Source organism: Seriola lalandi, unplaced genomic scaffold (assembly GCF_002814215.2).
Source record: "Seriola lalandi dorsalis isolate HSWRI2012SDOR001 ecotype SW California unplaced genomic scaffold, Sedor1 jcf7180002054390, whole genome shotgun sequence".
NCBI classification, from domain to species: Eukaryota; Metazoa; Chordata; class Actinopteri; order Carangiformes; family Carangidae; genus Seriola; species Seriola lalandi.
The window spans coordinates 44,123-71,289 of NW_019524943.1; the positions used below are offsets into that span (position 1 = coordinate 44,123).

The 27,167-nt window shown below is 39.4% G+C and overlaps 2 protein-coding genes across 5 annotated transcripts in view; one reads left to right on the forward strand and one right to left on the reverse strand.

Annotated features, from left to right (window-relative positions):
* Positions 1–7,735, reverse strand: part of bcl3 (BCL3 transcription coactivator) — a 17,032-nt gene extending 9,297 nt beyond the window's left edge. Inside the window, exons 1-2 of one of the 2 annotated variants that reach the window (XM_023409346.2) lie at positions 6,908–7,735; positions 6,030–6,120 (exon numbers count right to left, since the gene is read on the reverse strand). In XM_023409346.2, coding sequence (XP_023265114.1) covers positions 6,030–6,120; positions 6,908–7,430 — 614 coding nt within the window. In that variant the 5' untranslated portion in view covers positions 7,431–7,735. Of the gene's footprint in view, positions 1–6,029; positions 6,148–6,907 lie in introns of both variants that reach the window. The other variant, XM_023409345.2, reaches the window with a different exon arrangement.
* Positions 7,736–12,688: 4,953 nt separating this feature from the next.
* cblc (Cbl proto-oncogene C) lies at positions 12,689–27,102 on the forward strand. 3 transcript variants are annotated; one of them, XM_023409369.2, is made up of 14 exons: positions 12,689–12,822; positions 13,060–13,913; positions 19,508–19,654; positions 19,753–19,909; positions 20,511–20,632; positions 21,066–21,203; positions 21,290–21,377; positions 21,545–21,676; positions 23,957–24,136; positions 24,433–24,585; positions 24,806–24,864; positions 25,384–25,452; positions 25,630–25,685; positions 26,414–27,102. In XM_023409369.2, the coding sequence occupies exons 2-14, from the start codon at positions 13,552–13,554 to the stop codon at positions 26,542–26,544; spliced, it is 1,794 nt and encodes a 597-aa protein (XP_023265137.1). In that variant the 5' UTR covers positions 12,689–12,822; positions 13,060–13,551; the 3' UTR covers positions 26,545–27,102. The 3 variants fall into 3 exon arrangements, with proteins under 3 accessions (XP_023265137.1, XP_087030981.1, XP_023265138.1); XM_023409370.2 differs by having other exon boundaries at positions 12,693–13,913; positions 23,960–24,136; XM_087174855.1 differs by lacking the exon at positions 25,384–25,452 and having other exon boundaries at positions 12,691–13,913.
* The last annotated feature ends 65 nt before the right edge of the window (positions 27,103–27,167 follow it).

Below are 27,167 nucleotides of genomic sequence, written 5' to 3' on the forward strand. Positions count from 1 at the left end.
AAACTGGGGGGGGGGGTGACATGCTGCAGAAAACAGTATAACAGTTTTCACATTCTTTTTTTTTTTTTTCATGCTGTGAGAAGCAGCTTCCAGTAAGAGCCAGACTGGTTTTATGTCACTTCCTGTTGTCAGCAACAATGGCAGCACTCTTTCTCCTCAATAACAACCTGCTTGCTGTGAAATATAGCCATTAAGCTGTATGGCTTTTGACAGGGACTTTCTGTAGGTTCACTGAATCAGCTTGATCCAATGGATAAATTATAATCAGATTTACAATACAATTGTGCAACAGGAAACAGGGACGCTTCCTGAGATCAAGTTAAAAGTACACTTGCAAAGAGCTTGAGGACAGAAAATAAGTTCAGTGACAAAAGCACTTGCAGCACCTCCTCTCAGCCATGTGTCCCACTGACATGGATTCATTAATGATAGTAGTTTCCTGCCTACAAAATACAGATTGAAGACCTCTGAGGAAACAACACAGAAAACACCTGACGTATAATGCTATGGTATTCATCTGCACACAACTACACTACCCTGCACATTTAATCAAAACTGCTATGAAAAGTTATTTTTGTATCTATCTATCTATCTATCTATCTATCTATCTATCTGCACACCTCATTGCAGTGTTATAGTATCATATTACTCTAACGATCTCTTCCAACCACATAAAAGCAGTTTATATAGTCTTTGTATTCCTTGTGGAAACGTTCAAATTCTTTGACAACTCAGAGAAGGCGTGTATGAACAGAACAATACCTGTGGTTTATTAATCTGAAGGATAAGCATGTGCCAACACACACTTGGTGGTTGCAGGAAAAAAACAGCCATGCTCTATTATGTCTGTGTATATAATTAAACAGTTTTAAAGGAAAACGCCAAAAAAGAAATGCAAATTGTGGATTTACCGTGTGCATGTGTATATACATGCATAATTCCTACACATGCATGAGCAAGCATGGAAACGATTCCACAGTGTGAGCAAAGACCTAAAAGTTGTAAGTGCAAGAGCAGGTTGGAAATGCAACTGTAATAAGCAATCAGATGATTTGTTCCTGACGTCAGAACAAAAAGCAGAACTTTGTATGTTTTAACGGGTGTATGCGAAACGGTTCATTCCTCAGCTGGTCCCTGTTCCTGTAACTGAGCTCGACATAGTGAAAAAAAATCTGTATCAGAAAAGATCTCTAGTCATATTTGCTGTACATGCTATCAGCAACCTGTCTTTTTTGCTTTAATCCAATCCTTGTACTGTATATCTACAGTCCAATATAGTCAGCGTCTGTTCAGGTATGACTTGACCTGGGTTTTGATATTGTGAGCCCTGAGAGGGCTGTGAAAAGTGACACTCATGCTCTGAGGAACAGAAACTCTCATGCCAGCTACAGTTTGACATTATGAATAACAGCAGAGCTCATAAACTCTCTAAACATTGAAGGAATGGCAATCAATGGTTGCCTTCATATAGTCCTGACGTTCTATCTCTCTTGTGCTCTCTACTATCTACATCCATCTCTCTCTTTTTCTCTTAAGATGAAACCGTACTGTTTCTAGTTCCTGGAAGTGGGGCAGACCACAGCCCCAGATAACCCCAGGCATAGCGGCACTGACGCAGACAGGAGTCCCAAGCTCACAGTCACTCTCAGTGTAACTGTGTTTTTGTGTGTGAGATAGAGGAAGAAAAAAAGAAGACTTCAAGAGAAAAGAGAGAAGGCAGCGAAAAAAGGCAGCATACGTGCGGTATCCTGTTTGGTATGGAGGGTGAGGGCACAGCCAAACTGAATGATCAGACTGCAGCCTAACATATCCTGTGGTCTGTGGACCAGCTGAGCAATGGGATGATGTGTCAGTGTGTTTGTGTGTGTGTGTGTGTGTGTGTGTGTGTGTGTGTGTGTGTGTGTGTGTGTGTGTGTGTGTGCGCATAGTAAACAAAAGAGGTGACGCACCACAGTCCAGTTAACCAGAAATGACAGACGTATGCATTGCATACGTCGCTGTTGTCTGCTGAGCTTATCATGAAGAATGATGTTTCTTCCATACATTCATTATAAGGGTAAAATCTCCAATTGTCAAAATCCATTACAGTGCATTTTACTGTAATACACTCAGTTTTAACCTTGACTCAGTTAGAGAGTTGATGAATAAGTGTGTGAAGCCCCTTTGAAACTCTTATATGAAAGCAGGTATTCGTAATGCAGTTGAGAGTAATGATCAGCGAAACTCCATGGACGATAAAGGACGTTGAATATTAATATGTGTAAATGCAACAGTTTTAAACAGTGTTCACTCTCCACCACAATCTACCACAATCGAGTGGACTGCATGGAGGACTGTGGGCCCAGGTCGTATAACTTATAGTGACTTATTCACACCAACAGCAAACACTGTCTTGTATTATGTCCTTGCTACAGTGTGAAAAGGTTTTAAGTGACTGCCCATCTGTCTCAGTACTTTTCCATTTTTATACAGTGAACAGAAATACCTTGATTACTGACAATTAATTTATTGTCCGAAAGAATGTGTGATAGCCTGCAGAACATATTAGCACTACAAAACATCTTTGATTATAACAGCTTAGCACAAGCTCAGTCATTTGCAGTTACAGTTAGTGTGTTTTTAGTAATGCTACTGGTGTGGCGCTTTGGACAGCAGTGTTGGTCAGTCAATATATTTGGTCCAGACTGAAATATTACTACAGTTGGATGCAATGCCATGAAATTATTTGGCACAGATGAATCCTCATGAACTCACATCACTTGGCTTTTCATCTAGCAACACCAGTAAGTCAAACCTCACTTAACCCATGAAATATCTTAACATCTACTGGATGGACTGGCGGGAATTTCTGTGAAGACATTCATATAATTAATAATAACAATAATAATATTAATAATTATATATTTCAGATAATGAATCCTCATGATTTTGGTAATCTTCTGATTTTTTTTTCTCTAGCACAGGTAACGTTTGTGGTTTTGAGTGAAATGTCTCGTCGATCATTGAATGCATTGCTGTGAAGTTTGGTACACTCCCTCGTCCCCCTGAGGATGAACTGTAATAACTTTTCTGACATTTCATAATTTTATTGACATTTCCATCGACCTCAACTGTACTTTATGTTTAGTGCAAATAGCAAATATTAGCATACTACATGCTGAATTAAAATGGTGGACATGGTAAATCTGTTAAAAAATCAACATGTTAGCATAATAGTTAGCATGTTGCCACATTGACGGTAGCGTTTAGTTCAAAGCACCGCTGAGCTATAAGTAGAGCCTCATTGAGTTGTTAGTATGGCCGTATACATTTAGTGTTGTTTTTGTGTCCGTGTTTCTTTGCAGAAACAAATGTTTACATCCGGGTCAGCCCAAAAATAAATCAAAAGTATTGGATCAACATGTCAGAGTATTTTGACATTATCTAAGTCTGCAAGCAAGATAATAACCACAAATGACAGTTTCAATAATAAGTATTTCAAAACTCTGCATATAACCCCATTAATGTGCATGTAAATCCACTGACTGACTGGAAGCATTTGGGCATTTGTTTGTAGGAGCTGTAAGTTAATCAACACATCTGCACATTACACATACAAACGACTGAGATGTGTGACACATAACACAGAAAAGGAGAGAGAGAGAGAGAGAGAGAGAGAGAGAGATGAAGCAGATAGAAAGAAAGCGGTAAATGAGGAAGTGAGGTGCGGATGTTTGGGTTTTTTGAGCCCATTCATCTAAAAACACAGAGAAGAAAAGAGACAGAGAGAGACACCTGAGAAAAACCTCAAAACTTAGCAGTCACTGGTTTTCCCGAAACTAAAGGGGCTCAGAGGCGCTGAGAACAGAGGATGAAGATCTCATTGACGTAAGAGAGGCGTATGCTCACCATCACTTACATTATGCACACACGCATGCACACACACACTCATGTACATAGTGTGAAAAAGGACAGGGGGCTGAAAGAGTTTCTTTCTGCAGAATTCACACAAAGTTTCAAACAACCACAAAGCAATAAGTAGGTACTAACCAAGCTAACCAACGTCCCAGCTTCATTACAAAGGGTTTAGATTTTGTGAAAAGTCTCTCCACTGCAGCTTTGTTGATTAGATAATGTTCATATCAGTTTTTCATTTTGTTTCTGTGTCTGTCTTGCACATTTGGATCACATTCTTGTAAGACACTCCAGAGAAAAGTGTCAATCTATTGTGATGACACATGGAAAATAAAATCAGGTTGGCTGCAGTGTTAAAGAAGCCACAAAGTATACATACTCATACATTTGCACGTATAAAAATTGCATTCATCCTATTTCCTTGCCACTATCTGTTAATGGCAGACATGTCACAGCTATTACTAGTCTCTGAAGTAAATACAGTACGAGACAATAAGCAGCCATGACATGTCACAGGACTTACGGCTTCGCTAAATGTTGGTCATCACGAGTTTGTTCCAAATGGATGAAAATGATGCTGATACTTTTGAAACCAAAACATCAAAGCGCCATCTAATTCTTGGACATTCTAAGTTTTCAGTCACATGAGTCTATGTGTGTGTGATTGTCTGTGTGTGTGTATGTGTGTGTTCTTGTATCAGTTTGTCATTTCAGTTAGTGTGTGGGTGGGCGTTAAACCTTTAGACAAAGTAAAGTAACCATGCGTTAAAGTTTAATATTTGCATTCATGTGATCTCAAGAACGTCTCCAGTGAACAGCATTCTCATTCCCAACCCCCCAGCCTACACACTTAGAGACTAGCCAGCTGAAAATTATAGGTTGTTCAAGACACACACACACACACACACACACACACACACACACACACTAGCACATGCACGCCATGCCTATTTCATTTAATAACACAAACTCAAGTGCTATAGCTTCCAGGTTAGTATATTAAATTAAAGTCTCCATTGCCAGTTGCTGAATTATTCCTGATTTACTCTGAGCCAGATTCCCCTATAGAAAGTGAAACATCAGTAAAGAATTTAGTCGGATAGGAGGTGGGGATGGGGGTCAGTGACTATACCTGTTCAATATGCAGAACCAGGTGATACACAGAGATCATGACATAAACTGAGATGATATCACGGATGTCTCATAAACCACAACCAGGTTGTGCAACGCCACCACGGGCTGTTAAGACCAGTGTTGTTTGAGTCCAACCCTGTGAATCACTTCACGTATTTGTTATTTATGTGACCACTTCAGTTTCACTTTTTATGACAATGGTAACGGTTTCCCCCCTGAGAAGGCAGTTTAAGTAGTGCAAGTGTCAAGCCTGTAGACAAACACACACAAATTATGCGTGAAGACTTTAAGCCGAAGTACTGCACAGAATCCTTTGGGCTAAAATATTATTATTACAAATCATATATTTCATAGCATGTTTAACTGATGTTATGATATGGTTGAATCTGCCGCCCATGTGCTGATATTGCGTGTCATGCTATTTTTAGTAGTAGAAACATCTTTTCAACAACCTCTTGGCCTAGAGGGCATTAAAGTACATAAATAATCTATAATACTTTTAAGTAAAGGTATGAGCTTTTAGAATGAAAACAATTTTAAAATCACAACATGCATCTATTTCGCACTTTAAAATTGTCCCTCCTTTGTTGCATAAGACTTTTGCAAAAATGAGTGTAACTTGATGCCTGACGAGTCACCACTACAGATGATGGTATGAATCGGATGCCGTCAGTGGCAATGAATCCTCTGGGTCTGCTGGAAATCTCATGAATATTCATGACTGTGGTGAGATGTCAGATCTGTGAATTTGCTAAGTTTCGACTGCCAACTCAGTCATCTGACAAAAATGTGATGATTATGAAAATGCATGAGGTGGATGAATCACAACAGTCTTTTGAGTTTACTATATCAATAAGTTACTTGGAAATGTGATAGGATGGATGGATGGATGGATGGATGGATGGATGGATGGATGGATGGATGGATGGATGAGTAAATCATACAACGAGAAAGAGATACCCAAACTTCCAAGCTAAGCCATATTTAAAATGTCAACATACGTGTCTCCATCTTCATCTTGATGTGTAGCCAGAGCGATACCAGCCAGCAGGTTATCGGTTTGGTGGGCCACAGGGTGGTTCAGGTCTGGAACTGGGGGCAAATAGTATACTTGGTAACCTGAACAGAGATGAGACAGAAAAAGAGACAGAGACAGGGAAAGAAAGATATAGAAGGTGAGAGGCGCAGAGGGAAAAGAATAAAACAAAATCAAGGCAATAAACACAAAATGAAAAGGCTGACCTAGCAAATAAGATATTCTTGTACCAAAGAAGAGTGCAACTCTGTGTGTATGTGTGTGTATGGCTAGTATTCAGCTATGAGTTGAGTGGGCAAGCTACTTCAGTCAGTGCAGTAAACTTGACTATAGAGGAATAGCTAGAGAATTGCTGACTTGACAGTTTCTCATTGATTCAGCTGTAGCTGCTGCATCAACTGGGCCTCTGAGGTCTGTTCTTTCATCTGTGACACAACCCGAAAATATTAAAAGAGGGTGTTGTGTGCTGTTACTGTTTTAAGAATCCAAACAACATTAGCAGCATTCATGTAACACCACAAGATCATTTTGTGAGCCTCTGCATGTTGTGCCATGCTCTGTCTTTGGAACTTAAATTGTGTCTCTAACTTTGTCTTACAATCCAACAGTGTGTAGAGAGACCCTGGATTCACACAGCCAAACACACAGTTTTACAATCAACCTTATTTTGGCCATAAAAAAGTAAGTGTTTCCTTGATATGATTACTATAGACTACAAATCACAGCAAGACTCTGAAATGCAGCAAGATTACAGGGGTTAATACATTTTTAAACAAAGAACTAAAAGGTATCGTAGCCCACTAATGTAGCCTAAAATAACGAATGTTGGCCAGCGATGCTTACCGCAATGAATCGGGTGTAAAATGCGTATGGGACATCGGTCTTGACTCTGCTGTGTCACTTCAAGACGCCTGGGAGTCACTGGTGCTACAGCGACCCGGTGTTCATCCGCGGGTCTTTCCAAACGACCGGCCAAACGCTCCCGAAATGTCAAGTCCGTATCTTCCACAGGGGAGAGTCGGTCTCCACTCTCAGCAGGAGGCGGCGACTGCGTCTGGGTCTCCGGCTCGATAAGAATCCGGCGTTTCCTAAAAGGAAGCTTGAGGGAAGAATTGTCCGCCGGCCGTTTGCGAGCAGCACCGGTTCCTGAGTCCGCTACGTTTCTGGCGGCGGGGCAGCGTATTTCCAAACTGTTGGTTCCCGTGGACGCGGGGGGTGCAGGTGAGCGTCCCTCGCGCGACCTTTCCAGTCCGCAGTCCGGACTCCTCGACCCGGCGCCCCCACGCTCTCTGTTCGTGGTGCGCAGATCCAGCGGCGCTGTGGCAACCGACTGGTGGTCACCGTTCATAGTCATGATCCTCGGCATCAACTGGTGGCGAAGCGCTCAGGATCTGAGGAAGTTTCAGGTGTGTGTGGGTGACGACAACGTCTCGACGCTCAGTGACAGTTTGCTGGGATCAGTCTATCCAAAGTGGCCAACAGTGCGCAATTCCCAGCTCCATGAAATCAAGTGGGCAGCGATTAAATCATCCCTTTGTATCACTGGTGTATTTTAGATAAGCGTTCAAAGTCATAGATTCAGAAAGCTAATTTATCTTCGAATCGGAGCCAGTGGAAGTTTGGTGTAGATTATGTGTATCCTATCGCACCTATGGTAACAACTGCAGGTACAGTGCAGCTGCGCAGCGCTCATCTGCTTTTAATGAAAGAAACACGGTGCTTTCCCTATATCGAAACAAAGCAATTAGGTTCTGTGTGAGGCAGGAAAAGAGAAAACACTGCGTTGACTTCATAATAATTTCTGCATTTCCTACGTTTCTGACATCTGTCTGTTTTGCATGCAAGTTCAAAACATGTTACTGAATTTCTCAAGAAGTTCACGGAGGAAAGACGGATCGATGCTTTTCTCGGCTCGGTTGCTTTGGGTATATACGTGCAAGATGTGCAAACTGTGCAAGCAGGTTCAAATAATGGAGGTAATAGTGGGTCACTGGATATTTGCTACTTCTCCAAATGGGTTTTAATGCACGTTTAGACACATATTAACGTCGACTACATTAATTCACAGCTGTGGAAATGAGACAGATGGCTTTTTTATTATCACTTTTTCTTTGCTTTGAATTGTACAGTCATGTTTATAACAGGATAAGTGCTTCAGACTTAAATTTGGTGCCACTTTACTAAAGTAAACTTTGTTATTTCCACACTTGAGGAGCAGTATCAGTTTACATTTTCATACAGCATGAGGACAATGGCTAAAGGTTCAGACTCAGTTTCAAGTAACAATATGACAACTGAAGTCTTTCAGTTTAACATAGCTGCAGTAAATCAAAGTGGCCCCTTAATGTAAAGTGTAGTTCTTTCCTTTGTTGCAAAAGCCTAACAGACTGTCCCACTTGATAGATTAGAGCTGCAATAAAGAAAGAGTGACTTTAACAGCATGCAATGTGCGCAATTATATGATTTTATTATGATACTGGGGATTATTACTATATTTATGACATTTTACGGTGATGATGTGAAATCAATGTAAAAAAAAAAAAAACAGAAGAACACAAACCAATAGACACTGAAAGGTACATTTCCTTTGTGAATTTATCTGCACCCTATTAATGAAGGGACTTTTGTTATTTTGATCACATGTTTTAGTGCCTCATGTCAGCAGAAATACTGTCAATTTTCACACCTCAGTCCAAAATTAAAACACTGTTGACCTTTTTCTGATCACATTACAATATAGAACAGACAGGATAGTCCCAGTTGTGGTGCAGCTGATACTCTTCTGCAAATGGCAGCTTTCTGGTAAAAAGCGTGTTGGCGTCACAAAGTGACCAATTCCTGCAAATATGTGAACTCATAACACTGTAAATAAACTACATACAGAAGTTCCAGGAAGCTTAACGCTTAATTCTAGTTTTGTTTGGAGGACACAGATTATGCATGTTGCAGTAGATCAGATGCACAGTGTCAGTCAGATCATTGATGTATTAATTCATCTGTTTTCTCAGATTGATGACATATCACCAGACTGCAGACTCGAAGTTTAACCTGGACCAAACCAAACCAAAGGTGGAATAAGAAGAACAAACGAGGAATTCAGAGAGAAGATCCAACCCGAGTGACTGATCAGTTAATGTCATGTTACTGCTACCCTGCATGCGGCCATGTTGGCTTATTCCATCTACAAAAAAATGTGCATACACAAGCATGCATTTGCACAGACACAAACACAAATCACACCTCATCTCCTTGTCTTTAATCTTATCCCTCCCCGCCCTCATACCAGGTTCTGATTACCAGGGTCAATTTGGGACTTTCCTCTTTCCACTGAAGTGTGGGGTGGGCAACGGAAAGTCAAGCTTGGCTTCTAAAGTCCCTAAAACACCCTGACACTACACAAACATACTCTGCAGCTGTCAGGGCACTCAACCATTGTGGTCTCCTCTGGTGTACGGTATCACTGTGTATGAAAAATACTGGCCTACCTCTTTTACAGCCAGTCTCATCCTGAATGCACACTTGACAGAGCTTACTACTGAGTGAATGAGACACAGACGGAGGTTTAACAATCTTCTCTAAGAGTATATACATGTGTGTAAACAGAAAACCCCATACACTTTTAATATTTAGGGGTTCAGTACTCCTGCATGGTGAATGGAGAGAAGCCATCAGTTGCAGAAATAATGAGGATATCACATACACATAAAAAAAACGATGAAATGGGGCCCCCTTGTGCCAAGAGAGCAAAGGTGCAAATAGACTCTCAAACAAGCTGGACTGCGTCATAGGTTTGTGCAGCTGGTTTCAGCCCTTTATCTTTTTGCTTCCCTCCTACTCTCTGTGCTCACATATATAGTATTTTAATACAGCTGACTTTCCAATAAAGCTGTTCTCATTCATGTTTCTCTGTTTCTGTTGTCAGACAATGTAACAAGTATGAAATAGTGACGGAAATGCAGCTCATTAGGACTACATGGTAGGCAAACTGCAATGCAGACTAAAAGCACATTTCAAGAGGTGGTCTCAACAAACCAGACAGTAGAACTGAGACTGGACTGGCAACAATACAGACTGTAAACATCCCCCAAAAAGAAATTGTTCAGCCAATGGGGAAATTCCATCTCAGTCTCGTGGCATTTGGCTAACCAGTGGTGGTCAGTTAGTAAGTCAGCGACAAATGTTATCTTTGGATGGGTGCTGTTGCAGTCCAGCTAAAGATAATCAGCGAAAACTAAGCACACAAACTAAGCAAAATACTAATAAATAATAATTCATAGAATTGTTTAAGTCTGTGCGCACTCTTCAGTTAAGGTAAATTAAAACTGGAATTTAATGTTCAGATTATAAGCATCAGATTGCAGTGACAACTCAAAACTTTGTGAGCAGTGTCTGAGTTAGTGTGGCCCTCTTGTGGATACTGAGGCAGAGGTCCGAGTCTCAGTTTTCTCATTCTAATGGTGAAGATGGTGTTCCACAACAGGCACAGGGAGTATTTATGAGAAATGTATCCTTTCATTGTATTTAAAGATAATTTCTGTATGCAATATAATCAATATTTATAAATTCTATTTTCTTATATTATTATATTACATTGAAGGTAATATTTTATCTTTAAAATGCTATTATTCATTAAGTTCATACAACTCAGTTATTTTCAATATGTAGTAATTGTTGTACATAATGGTTTTAGTGGAGTTATTTATGTAAGTGAAGGTAGTGTGCTTCTAGTGGCTGCTAATAATAGACATATTCACCCGTCTTCAAAACTGTCTTTTACACTTTCCTCTCTTCTTACAGTTTTACAGTTAGGCATAAGTGTAAGTATAACTGAAGAAACCACAATGTTCAGCATGGCTACCAAACAGCATAGCAGAGGCCGATGAGAACGCTATTAGTTCAGTATTCAGATCTTTTACCTCAGTAAAAGTAGGAATACTACAATTTGAAAATAAAAGCAGTGCATTCAAAACCTTATTTCAGTAAAAGTACAACAAAATAGAATAAAACTAAAATACTCCATTAAAGCACCTCAGAACTGTAATTAAGTACGGTACTTGAGTAAATGTACTTACTTTTCAACATTGAAGAGGGCCTCTGGCTGAAATCTACATCAACACACAACAGAAGCATGTGTCAAAAGTGAAGATTGTCATAACCACATGTTTAGCTTCTTTTCTTGGTGTTTTATTCCAAAATGAAACAAATTACTTTAAAAAGGGTTGATAAATCCTTCATTAAATGCTACATTCATTCATTCATGCTTATATCTCAAAGTCACATACTATGTGTGAAACAGTTTTGATAATTGATTGTTTCACTTGTTTATTTGACCAAAAATACCTACATTTAGTTCAGCTTCCTAAATGTGAGATTTTGCTACATGTCTGTTTTGTTACACTGTAAAATGCATATCTTTGGGTTTTACTAGCATGTTAGCCAGCAAACATTTGCTAACTAACACTAAACCCTTGATCCACTCACACTCTCAAAAACGAGAGGGTTCATCTCAATGGGTTTATCCTACTAAATAAACTTGTCGAAACACAAAGGCTGATGGGAATGTAACTAGTTTTGTAGGTATTTTATCACATAGATCAAAATTTTGAACAAATAAGTATTTTGACCTGATGATGGCGCTAAAGGAAATGTTTAGGAATCACAATAGTTAGGCTATTACGATTATCCTGAGGAGACATGAATGTGTGTATCAGACTTCATGGCAATCCATCCAATAGTTGTTGAAACATTTTACTCAAAACCACAAATGTAATCTTCAGAGTGGGGCTGAAAGAAAAGTCAAGGGTCATAGTATGAAACACTGACACTGACATCCTTAGATTTATGCCACATGTGAGGCTAAAAATAACATGCAACAGTTCATGTCCACTCCATGTCACTGCATCCGTTTAATTACCAGGCATGCAAACTGGTCAGGGGTGAAAAAGGTGAGAAGGATGCGTGAGCGGAGAAAAACACAGACCCACTAGAGGGGGTCTCAGGATATGCTCACCCGGAGATTATTTTAAGAAAATAAGCTACTAACCGAAATACTTTCTTTCTACTTCGTTTTTAATAGAGAAAAAAGTAGGTCCAACATGAAACTGCTTGCATTTGTGGATACAGTTTGTAGTTGACTCCTCTGCAGTGTAGTAGTAGCTGAGCTGCTATGGTACCGTGGTCACACAATATGGGTCACAGTAGGTCAATGCACCCCCCATCTGCACGAATCACATCCGTGACCCATTTTGGTTTCAAACCGGCGAATTTTGCCAAAACGTGAGAAGTTTCCATGCCTGAATTACACAGTAAATCTTCTTCCCTGCTGGTAGTCAGGTGAACATGATGATTCTCTTTATATCCCACCTGGTGAAGCAGCTGGAGTTGCTGATCTTTGACCTTTGCTTTCATTTCACAGGCATCCTGTCTGTTAGGAAGTCTACCTTTCTGGATACTGTTACTAAGGCCTCGTGCCTTTCTTTCATTCTCAGCAAATGTCTAGTTTTGAGTCCACACCTCTCTGTCTTCCTCCCTCCCATTTCTCTGTCTCTCTCTCACTCTCGCTCTCTTTCTCTCTGCTTGCCTGCCAGAGTAGTAGAGCAAAGAAAACAAACCTGTTTGTCTGCTTGCAACCAGGAAGCCAATCAAAGGTTGCACCAAGAAGAGAGAGAAAGAGAGAGAGAGGGTGACATGAAGAAAGAGAGGCAAAGAAGAAACAGCAACATTTGAGGCCAAGACAGAGAACATTTTTCCGCTGTGCTGTGAGTACACGTCTCAGCTCTGTTGACCCTGATTATGTAGGACTGCTGTGCTGCTGAGATGTATACATGAATATTGGTAAAGAGAGTGCTGTGCTCAGTAATGGCCAAGAAAGGCTGAATGTGCAGAGAGTTAAGGGGTGGAGAGAGTGACGAGAGAGAAAGGAATGTGATGATAAAGGTTTAAACTGTTTCAACCGTTTATTGTCAGTCTCAAATCATCCTTTCCTTTGTTTTTAGTACACACTTTCTCATCATAGGCATCTGGAGTTGGACCTTGTATTTTGTAATTTTTCTGAGTTGCTGACAGAAGTGAGAAGCCACAAACAGAGAGGAGTGGCGGTTTTAAGTGGCGCTTGGATTGTATTTTTGTTAAGATGCTGTCATTGCACATGTGGTCTTTTGCTGGATCATGTAATCCTGTTGGGTTATTGTTACATGGATCAAGGATGGATGCTGTTTGAGGAGGCTAAGATGTATGCTTTTCAGATGAAGTTGAGAACTCATTGTAAGGGCAACAAATGCCAGCCTAAACACTCAAAAACCTGAGTGTCAATAGCTGCTCCAGTTTCTGCTCATAAACATTCACACACATTCAGACACTGAACTTCCACAACTCTTGACAAAGTAGGACCATTGGTACTTATTGCCACACCCCGCGGATACAGACAGACAGACTGACATTTAAGGTAGTTCTTGGTTGCACATCGCTTGCACACACAAAACAGTGAAATGATGGCAGCAGTAGGTTCAGGAGCCTCAAGCTCCCAGCCCTCTACTGGCGGAGACCGACGTCTGGTGGACAAGGCCCTCAAAAAAATGGATAAGCTCCATGAGCTGTGCACTAACCCCCGGCTGGGCCTGAGGAACAGTCCGCCATACTTGCCAGACCTGGTATCTGAGGCGACAGCCCTGCTCGTCCAGGTTTGGGAGCCGTTCAGAGGCTCAAAGGCGGCAGGCGGACAGGTGCCCAGGGGAGACGAGGCCATCTACCTGAGGGTCCATGTCAGAAACCTGCTGGATAAGACGGACAGGGCCGTGCTGCTGTTTAAAGAGGGACGGGAGAAGATATTTGAGGAGTCATCCAGCTACAGGTAAGAGGGTTCCTGATTGACATGTACATCCTTATAGATACAATAAAAGCAAGTGGTAGCAAGAAATGTTGGTTTTGAAACACTAAATTCATTTCACAACATTCACAACAATCTATAGCTTCTTTGTTTGGAGTGCTTCATTCCAAAATGCAATATATTTTTTATTTTATTTTTAAAGGTTGACACAAATGTTTTGTCAATGCTTCATTCATCTTTTACTTCACAATTACAATCCTAACCATAACTGTCACGTTTCTCATTTTCAAGTTTCAAGAGCTGAAACAATTAATCAATTAGTTAATTAATTTAACTGAAAAATATCTGAACCAAATCTTAAATGTGAAGATTTGTTTTGCTGATTTTCTGTGTTTTGTATCATTGTAAACTGAATATCTTTCAGTTTTGGGCTATTGTCGGACAAAACAGGACATATTAAATCATCACCTCGGGCTCTGAGAACTAGAAATTCACATTTTTCACTATTTTTGAACACTGCATAGACTAAACGGGTAGTTGAGTCTTGAAACAAATTATCGGAAGTTTCATAGATAATGAAAGTAATCATTAGTTGCAGCCTGAAAATTCATATGTTAACATTTTTTTATAATCTCTGATATTCTAGTGTCACCTCACCACAGTGGAGGATTTGAAAGGAATTTCATTTGTGATGTTCGCAGCATTAAACCATCACAATTTAAAAAATCAATAGCAACATCTCTCTGGAGAAACTCTCTGGAGTCTCTACGTTACTCTGGATATTTGACTGATCATACAGTTTTACTAAGATTTCTCTTTGTAGTTTTGATAAAAACTGTTTGCAGTGAGGTCTAAGAAACTGTTGCTTACTTCATTTGATTGATTTTTTTTTTTTTTTTTTTTTTTTTTTAATTTTTTTTTTTTTTTTTTTTTTTCAATTCTGTCAAATCCCAATTGAAATTCCACACATTCGAACAAACCATCTGAGCAGATAAAATCAGTTTATGGCCAAACACAAACAGGAAGAAGTGAGAAAATATTCAATTTGTATTACTGACCATCTAAGGATCGACTTATATTACAGTCAACATTTTCCTTCCAACTCAGCCAGATTACGTTCTCAAGCCGAAAACATGATCTTTATCCAGACGAATCCCTCGCTGTAACCTGACCTTCTGTAAGACAAATAAACTTTTATAGGGTCAAACACAGGCCACACATTCCTTAAATCTTTATCTAGCACCATGGGACCCGGGCTTTTTACTACGACAATGAGTATGAGAACCAAAAAATAGTCTTCTATATTTGCAAGACAAAAAAAAGTCATATCTAATACTTGGCAGTTATAATAGAGGCTTTGACCCTTCCTTAAACACAAAATTAAATCAAGTGAAATGTTTTATCCCGTCTATAGAAGCTGTATTAAAAAAAAAAAATCATCCCCAATTCCCACAAGTCCAATGTCCATCAGAGAAAAAAATTATGATCACATCCTGTAAGTTTGTTGTTTGGCTAAAGTGGATGTTTTGGAGCACTTTTTATCTGGAGTTTGAGGGCGTCCCCTGCTCCTGTTGGGACTACTAATGACGAAGGTGGAAAAACAGCCAAACCTGCATCTTTGTGATGCTAATGTTGGGAAACTAGAAAAAGCAACAACGATCTCTGAATGGGAGCAGCTTCGGGGAGAGAGTGTCTGTCCTAGGATACAACATACAGGAGCGATAAGATTTTGTGCACGATTAAGTCACTGTGTTAAGTTACAGTTTTGACAAACAACTTCCTACTTTTAACTTTGAGGAAGACATGGTGCTATCTATCTATCTATCTATCTATCTATCGATTGATCTGTTTCAGCAGAATTGTAATGTTACAATATCAAGTCATCGTTTTAAATAATTATGTTGTTTAAAGGATTCATTCCAAACTAATTATAGCCAATGTATTGCATAGTAGTGAAATACATTGTGCTAAAACATTTCAATTGTAAACATTTCAATTGTAACCATTTTACATTTGATTTTATCTACATTTGCCATAGTATTAGATATATCAAAACAGATGCTCTTGCTTGCAGTTGAGGCACCACTGAGCTCCAAAGCAGCTGATGCGTGGCAAGATCTCTCAGTTCTACTGTATAACATGCATTCACATATGAAACTTGTACCAGAGACCAGCTTTTGTCTAAGATTTTCCTTCAGCGGAATCTGAAAATAAAATAAGACCATATCTTTAAAAAAAAATGTATTGTATCACCTTAAACAATCTTCTGCACACAGTAGATAACAGATGGCCTTCACACCGCAGCCATGTCTGCATGGGCAGTCATGTGGTAAATTCACATTGTGTTACGTGTATTGTGGGTTAGATATCAGGGCAAATTGTGTAAATATCCTCTTTTAAGTTTTCTGAATGTCCTGTTATAATGTCCTCTTTTCTGCGGTTCATTATCCCACAGACTCAAGCCAGTAAAGAAGCACGTACTCAGCCTATTTCTAATATCTTTGGATGGTTAAAATACTATTCACCTTTTAGCAAGTGAAATATCTGTCAGGCTATCATGTAAGGCTAAAAACAGAAGTGAGATCCGACTGATGGTGGAGGCGACAGAAACAGACAGTTGAAGGTTTAGCAGCTGGAAGATTAATGTCACATTGATGAGTTTGACCTCAACTGACTGGAATTTAAGAAACATACATGCAAATGTGCAGACTTTGTTGCAAGTACGACTGTATGTGAGCAGTGAGCTGAACAACATAAGAAACATATACAGTAGCTATTAGTCAATATATCAATTAATACAATCTAATTTTAGTAATTCATGCACTTGGAGGAAGTATTCACAGAAATAAAATGAACATTACCACAAGTAAAATCCCTGCACTGATAATGTTACTGAAGTAAAATTTTATAGTATCAGCATAAGTGAGAAATGGCCCATCTGAGTGTTATTCTACTCAATACAACTATAACTAATTATAACTAATTATAAAGATTGTAATTGCTTATGCATTTATGTGACTGTAGCATTTCACTTTCACTAAAAGTTTAATTTACAACAGTGCATCATAATCTCATCATAAGTAAATAGTTAGTATTTGTGGAATAGAAACCTCCTCTGAAACACCAGGGAGTGAAAGTATAAAGTGCTTCAGTGGTGTACTTCAGAACAGTACTTGACTGAATTTGCTCTGTAGTCATTATTTGTGGTTTAATTTTGTCACTGACAAATATTTGATTAGTTGTGAATATATTTAACTTCTCGTCATGTTCAGGGTGTGAATAGGTTTTTTAACATGAATTTCAAATAAAAATTTGTCCTCATTCCGCCTCTTTAGCAAATAAACACTGATGATGCTTTAGCTCTCAGAAGTAGAACTTATTTGAATGTAGGAACCCGAGCATGGTGTTGAATGTGAAGCTCACTTAGAGATGGTTTCAGGTTTGAAGTAAAAATGAATGGTCACACGGTCCTCAATGTATCTGAAAATATAGTTCAAATGCCCTCAGGATCTACACAAGCTATGCTCTGTCTCTGTAGGAGATGAGTTTTTTGAAGCAACCTACATGTTTCACATCAAGCTTCTTCAAGCTGATGAAAAAAATCTTAACAATGACACAATTACAGGAAATGTCAACCAACCAGACAAATATTACTGTAATGCAATGCATTGTCCAGCATCACAACTGTATACAGTATCACCAAAAAAACAAAAAGACTAAAAAACGACATTAGTTTACAGTTAATTTCATCACCATCTCTCTGTCTTTTACATGTTATTTTTAAGTACCTACAAGGCCCAGCCAGAGCGAGAGATGTGGCTTACACATTTCCTCCCACCTTACTCTCCTCTCCCCGACACCATAGAGGTTTTTTTTCTCCTCAGTGAGGTAAAAAAAAATATCAATGACCACCTTTCACAAAATGAAATGTCTGTCTTATTACTATACTATAATTCAAACATCACTATATGCCACATATAATTGCAGAATTATGGCTATATTTAATTCATAATACTACATATGCTATGGTTTGGTTACTGTGTAATAAGTCCACATTAAAATTAAAAACTATGACGTGTACTGAAGTAAGTTGCAGTGTATTTGATTACATAATTAATGTAAAATTATTGAGTACATATCATACAGATAAGTTATGTAAAGTCCTTCTCCACTCATACATGTGTTTAGATTATTGTTACTTCTCTTGAATCTCGGACCTACATAGAGTAGAATGGACTTTCCAGTGATAAACGTCCTGTGTGTTAAAACTTTTGACACAAAAAAATTTCCAATCCACAGACTCCACAGATTCTTCAATAATGGAGCTGTATGTATTTCTGAGGATTTTTAAGTAGTTAATGTAATTTTTTGTGGAAAAACAATACCAGACATATTATACTGTATGTATTACATCAAACATGCTAGAAGGGGATCTTTAAAGATCTAAGCTCTAAGACTAAATTATAACATTTTTTATTTAACAGTTTTTACTTATCTGTGTTTTACATCGTACACGTGTTATTGTTGTCAACGAATCTCTGACACTGGTGTTGTTGAACTGATTTTGCATATAGAGCTTTGGTTGTATTAGTTTTGAGTGTTGTACCAAGTTTCTTGTTGACAGAGAAACATGTTTGAAGAGTTTTTTTAAAAAGATGAACTTGTGTACAAAAACAGTTGTTCAAAAAATAAAAATAAGTTTAGTCACTTCAAGGAGTGCTGAGACTACTGCCCTGAGGTAACACACTGGCCACTGGAACATTTTGTGGTATTCACAGACATGCATGCAGCAGAGAGCATCCTGTTTGCAAGCTGGACTACCTTTTGTGTGTAATTGTGTATGTGTGTATCTACGGAAAGTATCAGCAATGCTTTCTAAACTTCAATTATATAATACAATCAAATGTACAACAGCGTTATGTTTCCTCTGAAAAAATGTGGTTATAGAATTGTATCTTAACACTATGCCTGTGATACTTTATGTAATTACATAAAATTTCAAGAAAGTCATTTTAAAAAGGCACACTAATAAAATGCAAACAGAAATGATAAAAGATTTAGGGTTTTTCAGCAGATACAAATATCATGACAAAAGTTGCAGAAGACACCATTTTCAGCAGCAAAACAGAAATAGTTTTTTTAACAAACTGAGGATATTTAAACACAAAACACAATAATCCAGTTATAGTATGAATATCAGTAGAATCCGCAGCGTAGAATGTGCATGAGCATGGGGAGTGTGTGCAAGTGTTGTAAGTGCATGAAAACAAAGAACACGGAAAGAACAAAGGACTACAGCACCCTAACTAAATGGCTGCCCGCAGGGAAGGAGAGAGAGGGACGGCGAGCAGCAGCTGGTAACACCAGGCCCATGTGATACCAGTTGGTGCAGTAATCCCCTGCCCCACCCACCAGACATCTGAAACAGAGACAGACGAACAGGCTGGCAGGAAAGGGCAGGGATCGTCACAGCACTAACTTTTATCACAAACTTTCACACCTCACCCATTGTTTTTTTTTACCATGTGGTGAAGAATACATTTTCATTTATAAACATAGTATACCTATTTCTATTTCTGGCATCAGAACTGAAAGTCTGCTGTGTCTTTCACTCTCAGGAGAAGCTTGACCAAACTGTCCTTGCTGTTCAGTCACATGCTGTGGGAGATGAAGGCCATGTTTCCAGACGGATCTTTTCAGGGTGACACCTACAGGGTGAATAAGGCAGACGCTGAGAAGTTTTGGTGGCAATCATTTGGAAACAAGTGAGTGTGAGGAACTTTCAAGATGACCTGACATTTTGTGACTTTTTTCATTTTGTGTGTATACACATTCACTACACTTCAATGATGTATTCTGGCAGGTGTATAGTTCAGTGGAACAGTTTTAAAGAGCAGCTGCGGAGCGTGCATGCATTTGAGGAAGGGATGGAGTCCATGGCGCTGAAATCAACCATCGATCTCACCTGTAATGACCACATATCTGTGTTTGAGTTTGACATCTTCACCAGATTGTTCCAGGTGAGGTGAACATTTCCAGTAAAGGTACTAAGCTGATTATTTAAAGGACTACTTCGACAATTTGGGAAGTATGTTTTTCTGCTCCCAGCTGGTTAGCTTAGCTTAGCATAAAGACCAGAAAACTGAAACAGCTAGCCTGGTTCTGGTCAAAGGTAACAAAAATGACATATCACCTCTAAAGCTGTAATTATATCTCATTTGTTTAATCTATACTACAACCAAAAAGTGTAAATTCAACAGTATGCCCCTTTATGTTGGGTTAGATGCCAGACTATTTCTGGATCAGTACCAGAAAGTCAAAATAGTCCAGCACATATCCAATTGTAAAAAGGTAAACTATTTGTAGTTTGGTTTTTGAACAGATAAAATAAGCAAGTGGATTTTGTTAACATTTGCCAGAGCCATGCTATTTTTCCAATCTTTATGCTAAGCTAAACTAACTGGCTGTTGGTTCAATTAGAATAATATTTATTCTCACCAAACTCTCAACTATAATATAAATGAGCATATTTCCCAAAATGTCAAACCATTCTTTTAAATGGTGAACAAATTATAACACTAATTAATCTTGAGTATTTTCTCCTCTCCTCTCCTCTCTTAGCCCTGGAAGTCACTTTTAAGGAACTGGAACCAACTAGCAGTAACTCATCCGGGCTACATGGCCTTCCTCACCTATGACCAGGTTGTAGCTCGTCTGGAACACTACCTGCATAGGCCTGGAAGGTGAAGACGAGCACTGCGTCAGTGTTGACCTGCATCACACATATGTCAAAACTGTAAATAGCACTGTGGAGGTTTGCTGAGTACAAATGATCCCAGCTGTGAAAAATTAGGTCCTTGAAGCAATATATAATCACAGCACTCCAACAACTTTAAGTACTTGGCTATTTATTATGAAAAGCTTAAAAATTCATCAGGGGAAGACGATTCATTTATTACTTTTTAAACAATTAAAGTACATAGTATTTATTTTCCTCTTGAGTTACTGGCATATTTTTCATAACACATCAAACTCAAGCAAAATGAAATCCAATAACAAAATAATGTTCAAGTGACTTATCAGTGAACTTTGATGTCTAAATTTGTCTTAGTTTATTTCAGTGTTCATTTTCTGTCCTGTAAACAAGTGTGATCTACTAGGATCTCTGTCCCACAGCTATATCTTCCGTCTGAGCTGCACAAGAATGGGCCAGTGGGCTATTGGCCACGTGACCACTGAAGGTGACATCGTCCAGACTATCCCCCACAATACGCCTCTCTACCAGGCACTCATTCAAGGCTTCGAGGAGGGCTGGTTAGAACATACACAGACTAGTGTTTGATTTATTCTCCCTTTGTTTGTGTGTTTCCTCTAAGTGCTTTGTGTTTCTGTGCTTGCAGCTACCTGTACCCAGATGGCCGTGATGTGAACCCCGACCTGACGAGCTTGTGTGGACCGACCCAGTGGGGCAAAGTCAAAGTTACAGAAGTAATCGGATGCACTTTATACCTCTTTATCAGTTTTACAGTGGACTGCCAGCAGCCTACTGAAGCTTTATGGAGACAAAACATAGATCATATCCTGAGATATCATTTTCTCTTATCATTTGCTTGTCTCTTTGACTAACCCACCACCATGACTGCAACACCCAACAGGAGCAGTATGAGCTTTACTGTGAAATCGGCAGCACCTTCCAACTGTGTAAGATCTGTGCAGAGAGGGATAAGGACACTCGTATCCAGCCCTGTGGGCATCTCCTGTGCCAACCCTGCCTCACAGGCTGGCAGGTATGAACCCTCATCCACCTCATCATTGTAGCTTGTTGTACAGGCTATCCACCTTCATCATAAACCACATGCTAATGTTCATCTCCCACATGCTCATCATGTCATGCAAAGACTTACCGTAACAGTTGCTCTGTGGTCAGTGAAGTGAAACAGTCTGGGTTGATTAAACTAGATTTATTTTAGGCTAATTTGAGAATCAGCACTGCCATGGTTACCTTGTGGGTTTTAGCTCACCATAGTGTAAGAATGCTGGTTATTTGCATGTGGTCTGGGGTTAATGTCCAAAATATGCTCCTTTTTTAACAAAGCTTGTGAACAATATTCACATGTGTCATTATGTAAAATCAGAACAATGTCCCTGGGGCTCTATAAGCAAAATTCTGCTCAAAGGCTCTGACCCATGAGCCATGCAAACCATCTTCAAATATAAAATACAATTTAAAGTATGGCTTAGCTGAACACTTGATGGTTATAATTTCCTCAGGGATGTGAATCCATATTGCGCAGTATGCCCAGCTAGTCAACATTTTGAATTCAATATTCAATTTGTAATTAATAGTCAATGTCAATCCATTGCTTTCCTCCTTGCATCTAGTCAAGAGTTGGAACTAAAGCTTGACTGAGAGATTGGATAATCAATGCCTTGTTTTAAATTTCTGTGCACCCACGAGGAGCCATCACATCTATCTAATCCAATGGCTGGAATGATCCCCACGGAGGTTGCTTTCACGCACGCGCATGCAAACGTTTGTTCACGCGCAATCTTTTTATCTTTTCCTGGTTGTAGTTTATAAACACCGTAAGACGTTGACGTTTATCTATCACAATACATAGCTGAATTTCACCCTCACTTTTGTCACGGCACAGAGTCAGAGAACACACTGCTACAGAGATACACGGCTAGGTTAGCAAGACAGGTACACAAGCCAGAGATGCACTCTAAGCTAGCACATCAACTTAACATTACTGTTGTTTACTGACATCAAATTTGGAGATAAGAGGACACTTTTACCTTATTGATGTTCCAATCATTCACGCTCATGATGTTTTTCCCTCTCTCTCTCTTTTTCGTGACCATTAGGATAGTTACGTTTCATCCTTGCGTCAAAGTTGTAAACATTGGCACCCGCTGTGATACGATGGGAAGGCCAGGCCCTTGCGTAATTTGCGGGACCCTACGTAACTTGCGTAGTGAGCGCACACCTGCTGTGGACTCACCCCTATACTTTCCTAAACCTTTTTTTTTTGTTGGCATGATCACATAGCTTACTGGAAAGACAAACACAAATCTTTAATGTTACAAAAACTTTAAAAAGGAAAAGGGCTGTGAAGTGATCCCTTAATCCAATTACATTTGCCTATTTGAGATGACACACAAATCCCAAAGGTCTGTCTGTAAATCACAATTTAGTTATGTGTCAGGCATGCACTCATGCTCCTGCAGTGGGGCCTCCCCAACTTCCTACTTCCTCTTTTGATGACAGAGTGACATTTATGACATCCAATCAGAGAGCTGCTGATGGCAAAGTAAAGCTTCGTGCCCTATTTCTGTTTCTTTCAGTCAGCCACCCAGTAACCTCCCATCTATTCAGGAGTTGTTTATGTCTTTGCAATGGTGCAAAACACTCTTGTCCTGACATTTGGCTCAGGACTTCCTGTGTGAGTTCAGGCTCACATCCTCTTTAAACCGTATCAGTCACATTCACTTTGATAAAATGTGTGTGAGAGAGAGAGAGAGAGTGAGAATGAGAGAGAGAAAGAGAGAGAAGGCATGAAAAGAAAATAAGATGCTTCATGGACGTCAGACCACAATGGAAAAGTTGTAAAGTGTAGTCTAGATACCTGCAGGTATATCAATCAGACAAACTGCAAATTTAAGTAGGAAGGGAAGCAATCTGAAAAATCTTGTCAACAACATGGACAAACTGCATCTGAAAAGAAAAACAATAGTCCCAATCAATGCATGAAATTAGCATCATAAAACACAAAGCCTGTGTCCTAGAGCAATAAGAGAAAAATGAAATGTTCAATTCATCTTCCTCTGGTTTACATTTCTACAAAACCACAGCCTACACTGTCTGTTGAACGTGGTATTTTCCATCTCCTTTATCTTTTGAAAAGCTTGTGGCTTTTATCTTTGACAGGCCCAATATATTCCACTACACACAGTTCAAAAGACACAAAGCTCTTCTAAAGCCAACGTGTGACAATGAATGGGTCTTTAAATTCAAATAGAGTTTCCATTACTCTGTCCGTGACCTGTAACTGATAACTACCTAGCAGAAGTCAGCTGGCCGCACCTGCCCATACTGTCGCTGCGACATCAGAGGAACAGAGTCCGTAGTCATCGAGCCCTTCCTGGCAGGCAGCGGTCACTGGGAGGAGGAGGACGATGACACAGAGGAGGAAGACCATGAGGACATTGAAGTCATGGTAAAGGAAATGGCTGCCCTGAGGAAGGTGTGTGAATATATTGCTGTGTATGCCCTTTTGTTTTATTCAGTTTTAGCTCGAATGGCTGTAGAATCTTAGTGTTGTTTCCATGTGTTTATCTCTGTCTGCAACATTTCCAGTTCAGTCCATTTAGCAGGACTTGTAGCTTAAAATTTGGCACCTTGTTTGGAACATGCATCCTCATTCAACCTCCTCATCTCCTTCTGTTTCCTCCAAGTCATGTTCTGCAATGAAGAAATTAAAGTAAAAAATAAAAATCCCCATTGACTGCCTGCAACACTTTGTCTCTCGTATACCAACAGTTCTCAAGTTTGGATTACCAGGTGCCCAGTTCCCACCTCTGCGTTCCACCTCTGCCACCTAAAAACAGCACAATCCCACACTCTTCATTTCCCCCTAACCAGTCCTTGACATTTGAAACCAAGATGCCTGCCAAACACTCCCACTCCGGTTCAGTAAGTTGCACAGACGCTCAAGCTGTTGCTTGCATATTGTTGCTGTGTTCCATCTTGGCAGTTTGATGATGGTGATCACTTTCTCCAGTCCCCACAGACACTAAACTCAGTGAAATGTTAACTCATGCACAATCCTGCAGAGATTCACCGACTGTAGCGTGACTACGTGTAGTAGCTGGTGCTCCGTGACAATCGCTGTGACACTGTTTCCTCCCTTCAGCAGGCTCATCGTGTCAGTGAAACACGCAGACGACACAAACAACAAACAAAGATAAATAGGTGAGACACTGCTGTTGTTGTATACACGTACTGAGAGTTTTAAATGTGGGCCTGCCACTGAAACTCTACAGAGTCACCTCTTGCTACTGAGATGAGGATCTTGACATTTTACCTTTATTTATAGTCAATATGTAAAATGAGTTACTAACGTCTATAGAGGAACCAAGAGAGGTCAGTTCCATCAGGTTGCACTTGTATGGTATGTCTGTTTTAATTTATGAATTTGTCTACACAATAAGAATAATAAAAAAAGGATTCACAAACGTAACCTGGCATTTAACTGTGAACTGTGCCGCTAACTTCAAGATTCATATTATTCTTACCAGCTGCTGTGCCTTGACAAATAAAATAATGTAGACAAAAGTTCAAGTGTTACTGTTGTTGTTTAGTGGGTGATTTCTGTTTATTGTTGGCTTTTAAGAGGATCCCCCATTAGTTTCCACTGAGACAGTTGCTAGACACACATTAAAGAAAAACATAACATGGGGAATATAAAATGCGCTGTATCCTTTCCATTAGGCGTCAGGGGGAGGAGTCACACAACAGTGAGGAGGATGACTCTGGTATGCCACACTCATTCTCCCACAGGTGATTGACAGCTGTCTCCATCTCACGGCAATAAACCAGCATTTTCCATCTGAGCCTGCATGTTTATGATCATCAGTAAAGGCTACCATGCCTCAGTCGTACAGTGGGAACCTGATTCAGTTGTTTATGTCTAGCAGCTAATTCACCCGTTGGCTTGTGTTGTTTTGTGTCAAACAGTGCTGAACACCTCTGCGAAGCAACGTTTCCTTCTTCATCACAGAGGGCTGTTGACAGTAAGTTATGGCATGTTATAATGTTATATATCCTGAACTGTGCAGATGCAGTGTTGAAACTACACTGAAGGGAGATTATTCTACAACATGCAGTTGTAGTTTTCCAAGTACTTTCACCATACTGGGAAAACTAGTAAAAACGGGAGTCCAGTTAAATACTACATTGTTTTTCCATTAGGATTCATTATACAAATATGAGTTTTTGGGCACAAGAGATACAAGACTCTCCTGCTGTACTGACAGTGAAAAAGATAGGCTTCTTCATCTCTTTGATTTGACTGATGTGTTAGCTTAGTGTGCATTACTGAAAGTTTGCTCTTCTTGTACTTTGTCATTATGTTTTCTAAGTTAATCTTGCTAACCGGAATCCTTATACCCTTAGTACCATCTTGTTCTTTTTTTTACTGTTCCAGAGTGAATCAGATTCATAGACTTTTTTCACAGCAGGCATTTTGAAATGTCATAACAGAAAAGCACGGGTGGAACCATTAACACAAATGATGACTCAATTCCAGTAATTATTGCATTGCAGTGCAAAACAGATAATAATGATATTAGTGGGTGCTAGTCAACTAAACTCTAGTAAAATTACTACTCATAATCTCATTGATAACTGTCAATCAACTACAATTCATTCTATCACAGTAGGTGTGTTATCTCCTTGGACTTTTAGGCTTCTAGTATGGACTGAACATTTTAGAATGACATGTTTTTGTGTTTGTGTGTAGGTGGAGCAGCCTGGCTCGGACCCTCCCACCCAGTCAAAGATAGAAGACATAAAGAGAGGGAGGAACGGAGAGCTGGTCCCAGAAAAGACAAATATGGCCTGGGTGACATGACGAGAACAATGTCATCCTGACAAAAAAAAAAAAACTCGGTAAAACAAAGACTCTTTAAATGAAATGAGAGATACCTGGGGACTAAATGTTCTTCAAAACATCAGCCTTCAGGGTATGTAAAAATAGTTTTTGGTGTCATGTTTGACTGGACATGACCATGTGTGTGTGTTGCACTGCTGAAGTCGAGATGTCTGGGTGGAACTGACAGAAAATCTACCCACTGAGGCCTCCTACTGTTCAATAATCACACTGCCATTATCTCCACAGTAGGTTCAGCACTGATTCCTAAATGTAGTCTCACACACTGTCTTTTTGATAATTAAAGCATTTTCTCCATCCAATGGTAGAAACGAATGAAAGGCTTGATAATTGAAAAAATAATTATGTGGACAAATGAAGGGGAGCAATCAAATATTGAACATTTCAATCATTAGAAATGTGCTACCTCCTCATTACCCATACCATAAGTTTGTTCTTATGGGTAAGTTGTGTGAGTAAATGCAGGCCTTTACATATTTCAATAAAACAGTGGTACTAAAATTAAACAAATAAAGTTGTGACTGAAACTTGATTTTCTACATAGTTTCATTTGGTGTTTTTTTCTCTCCTATTATGGACATGAAAATATGAACAGACAAATGAC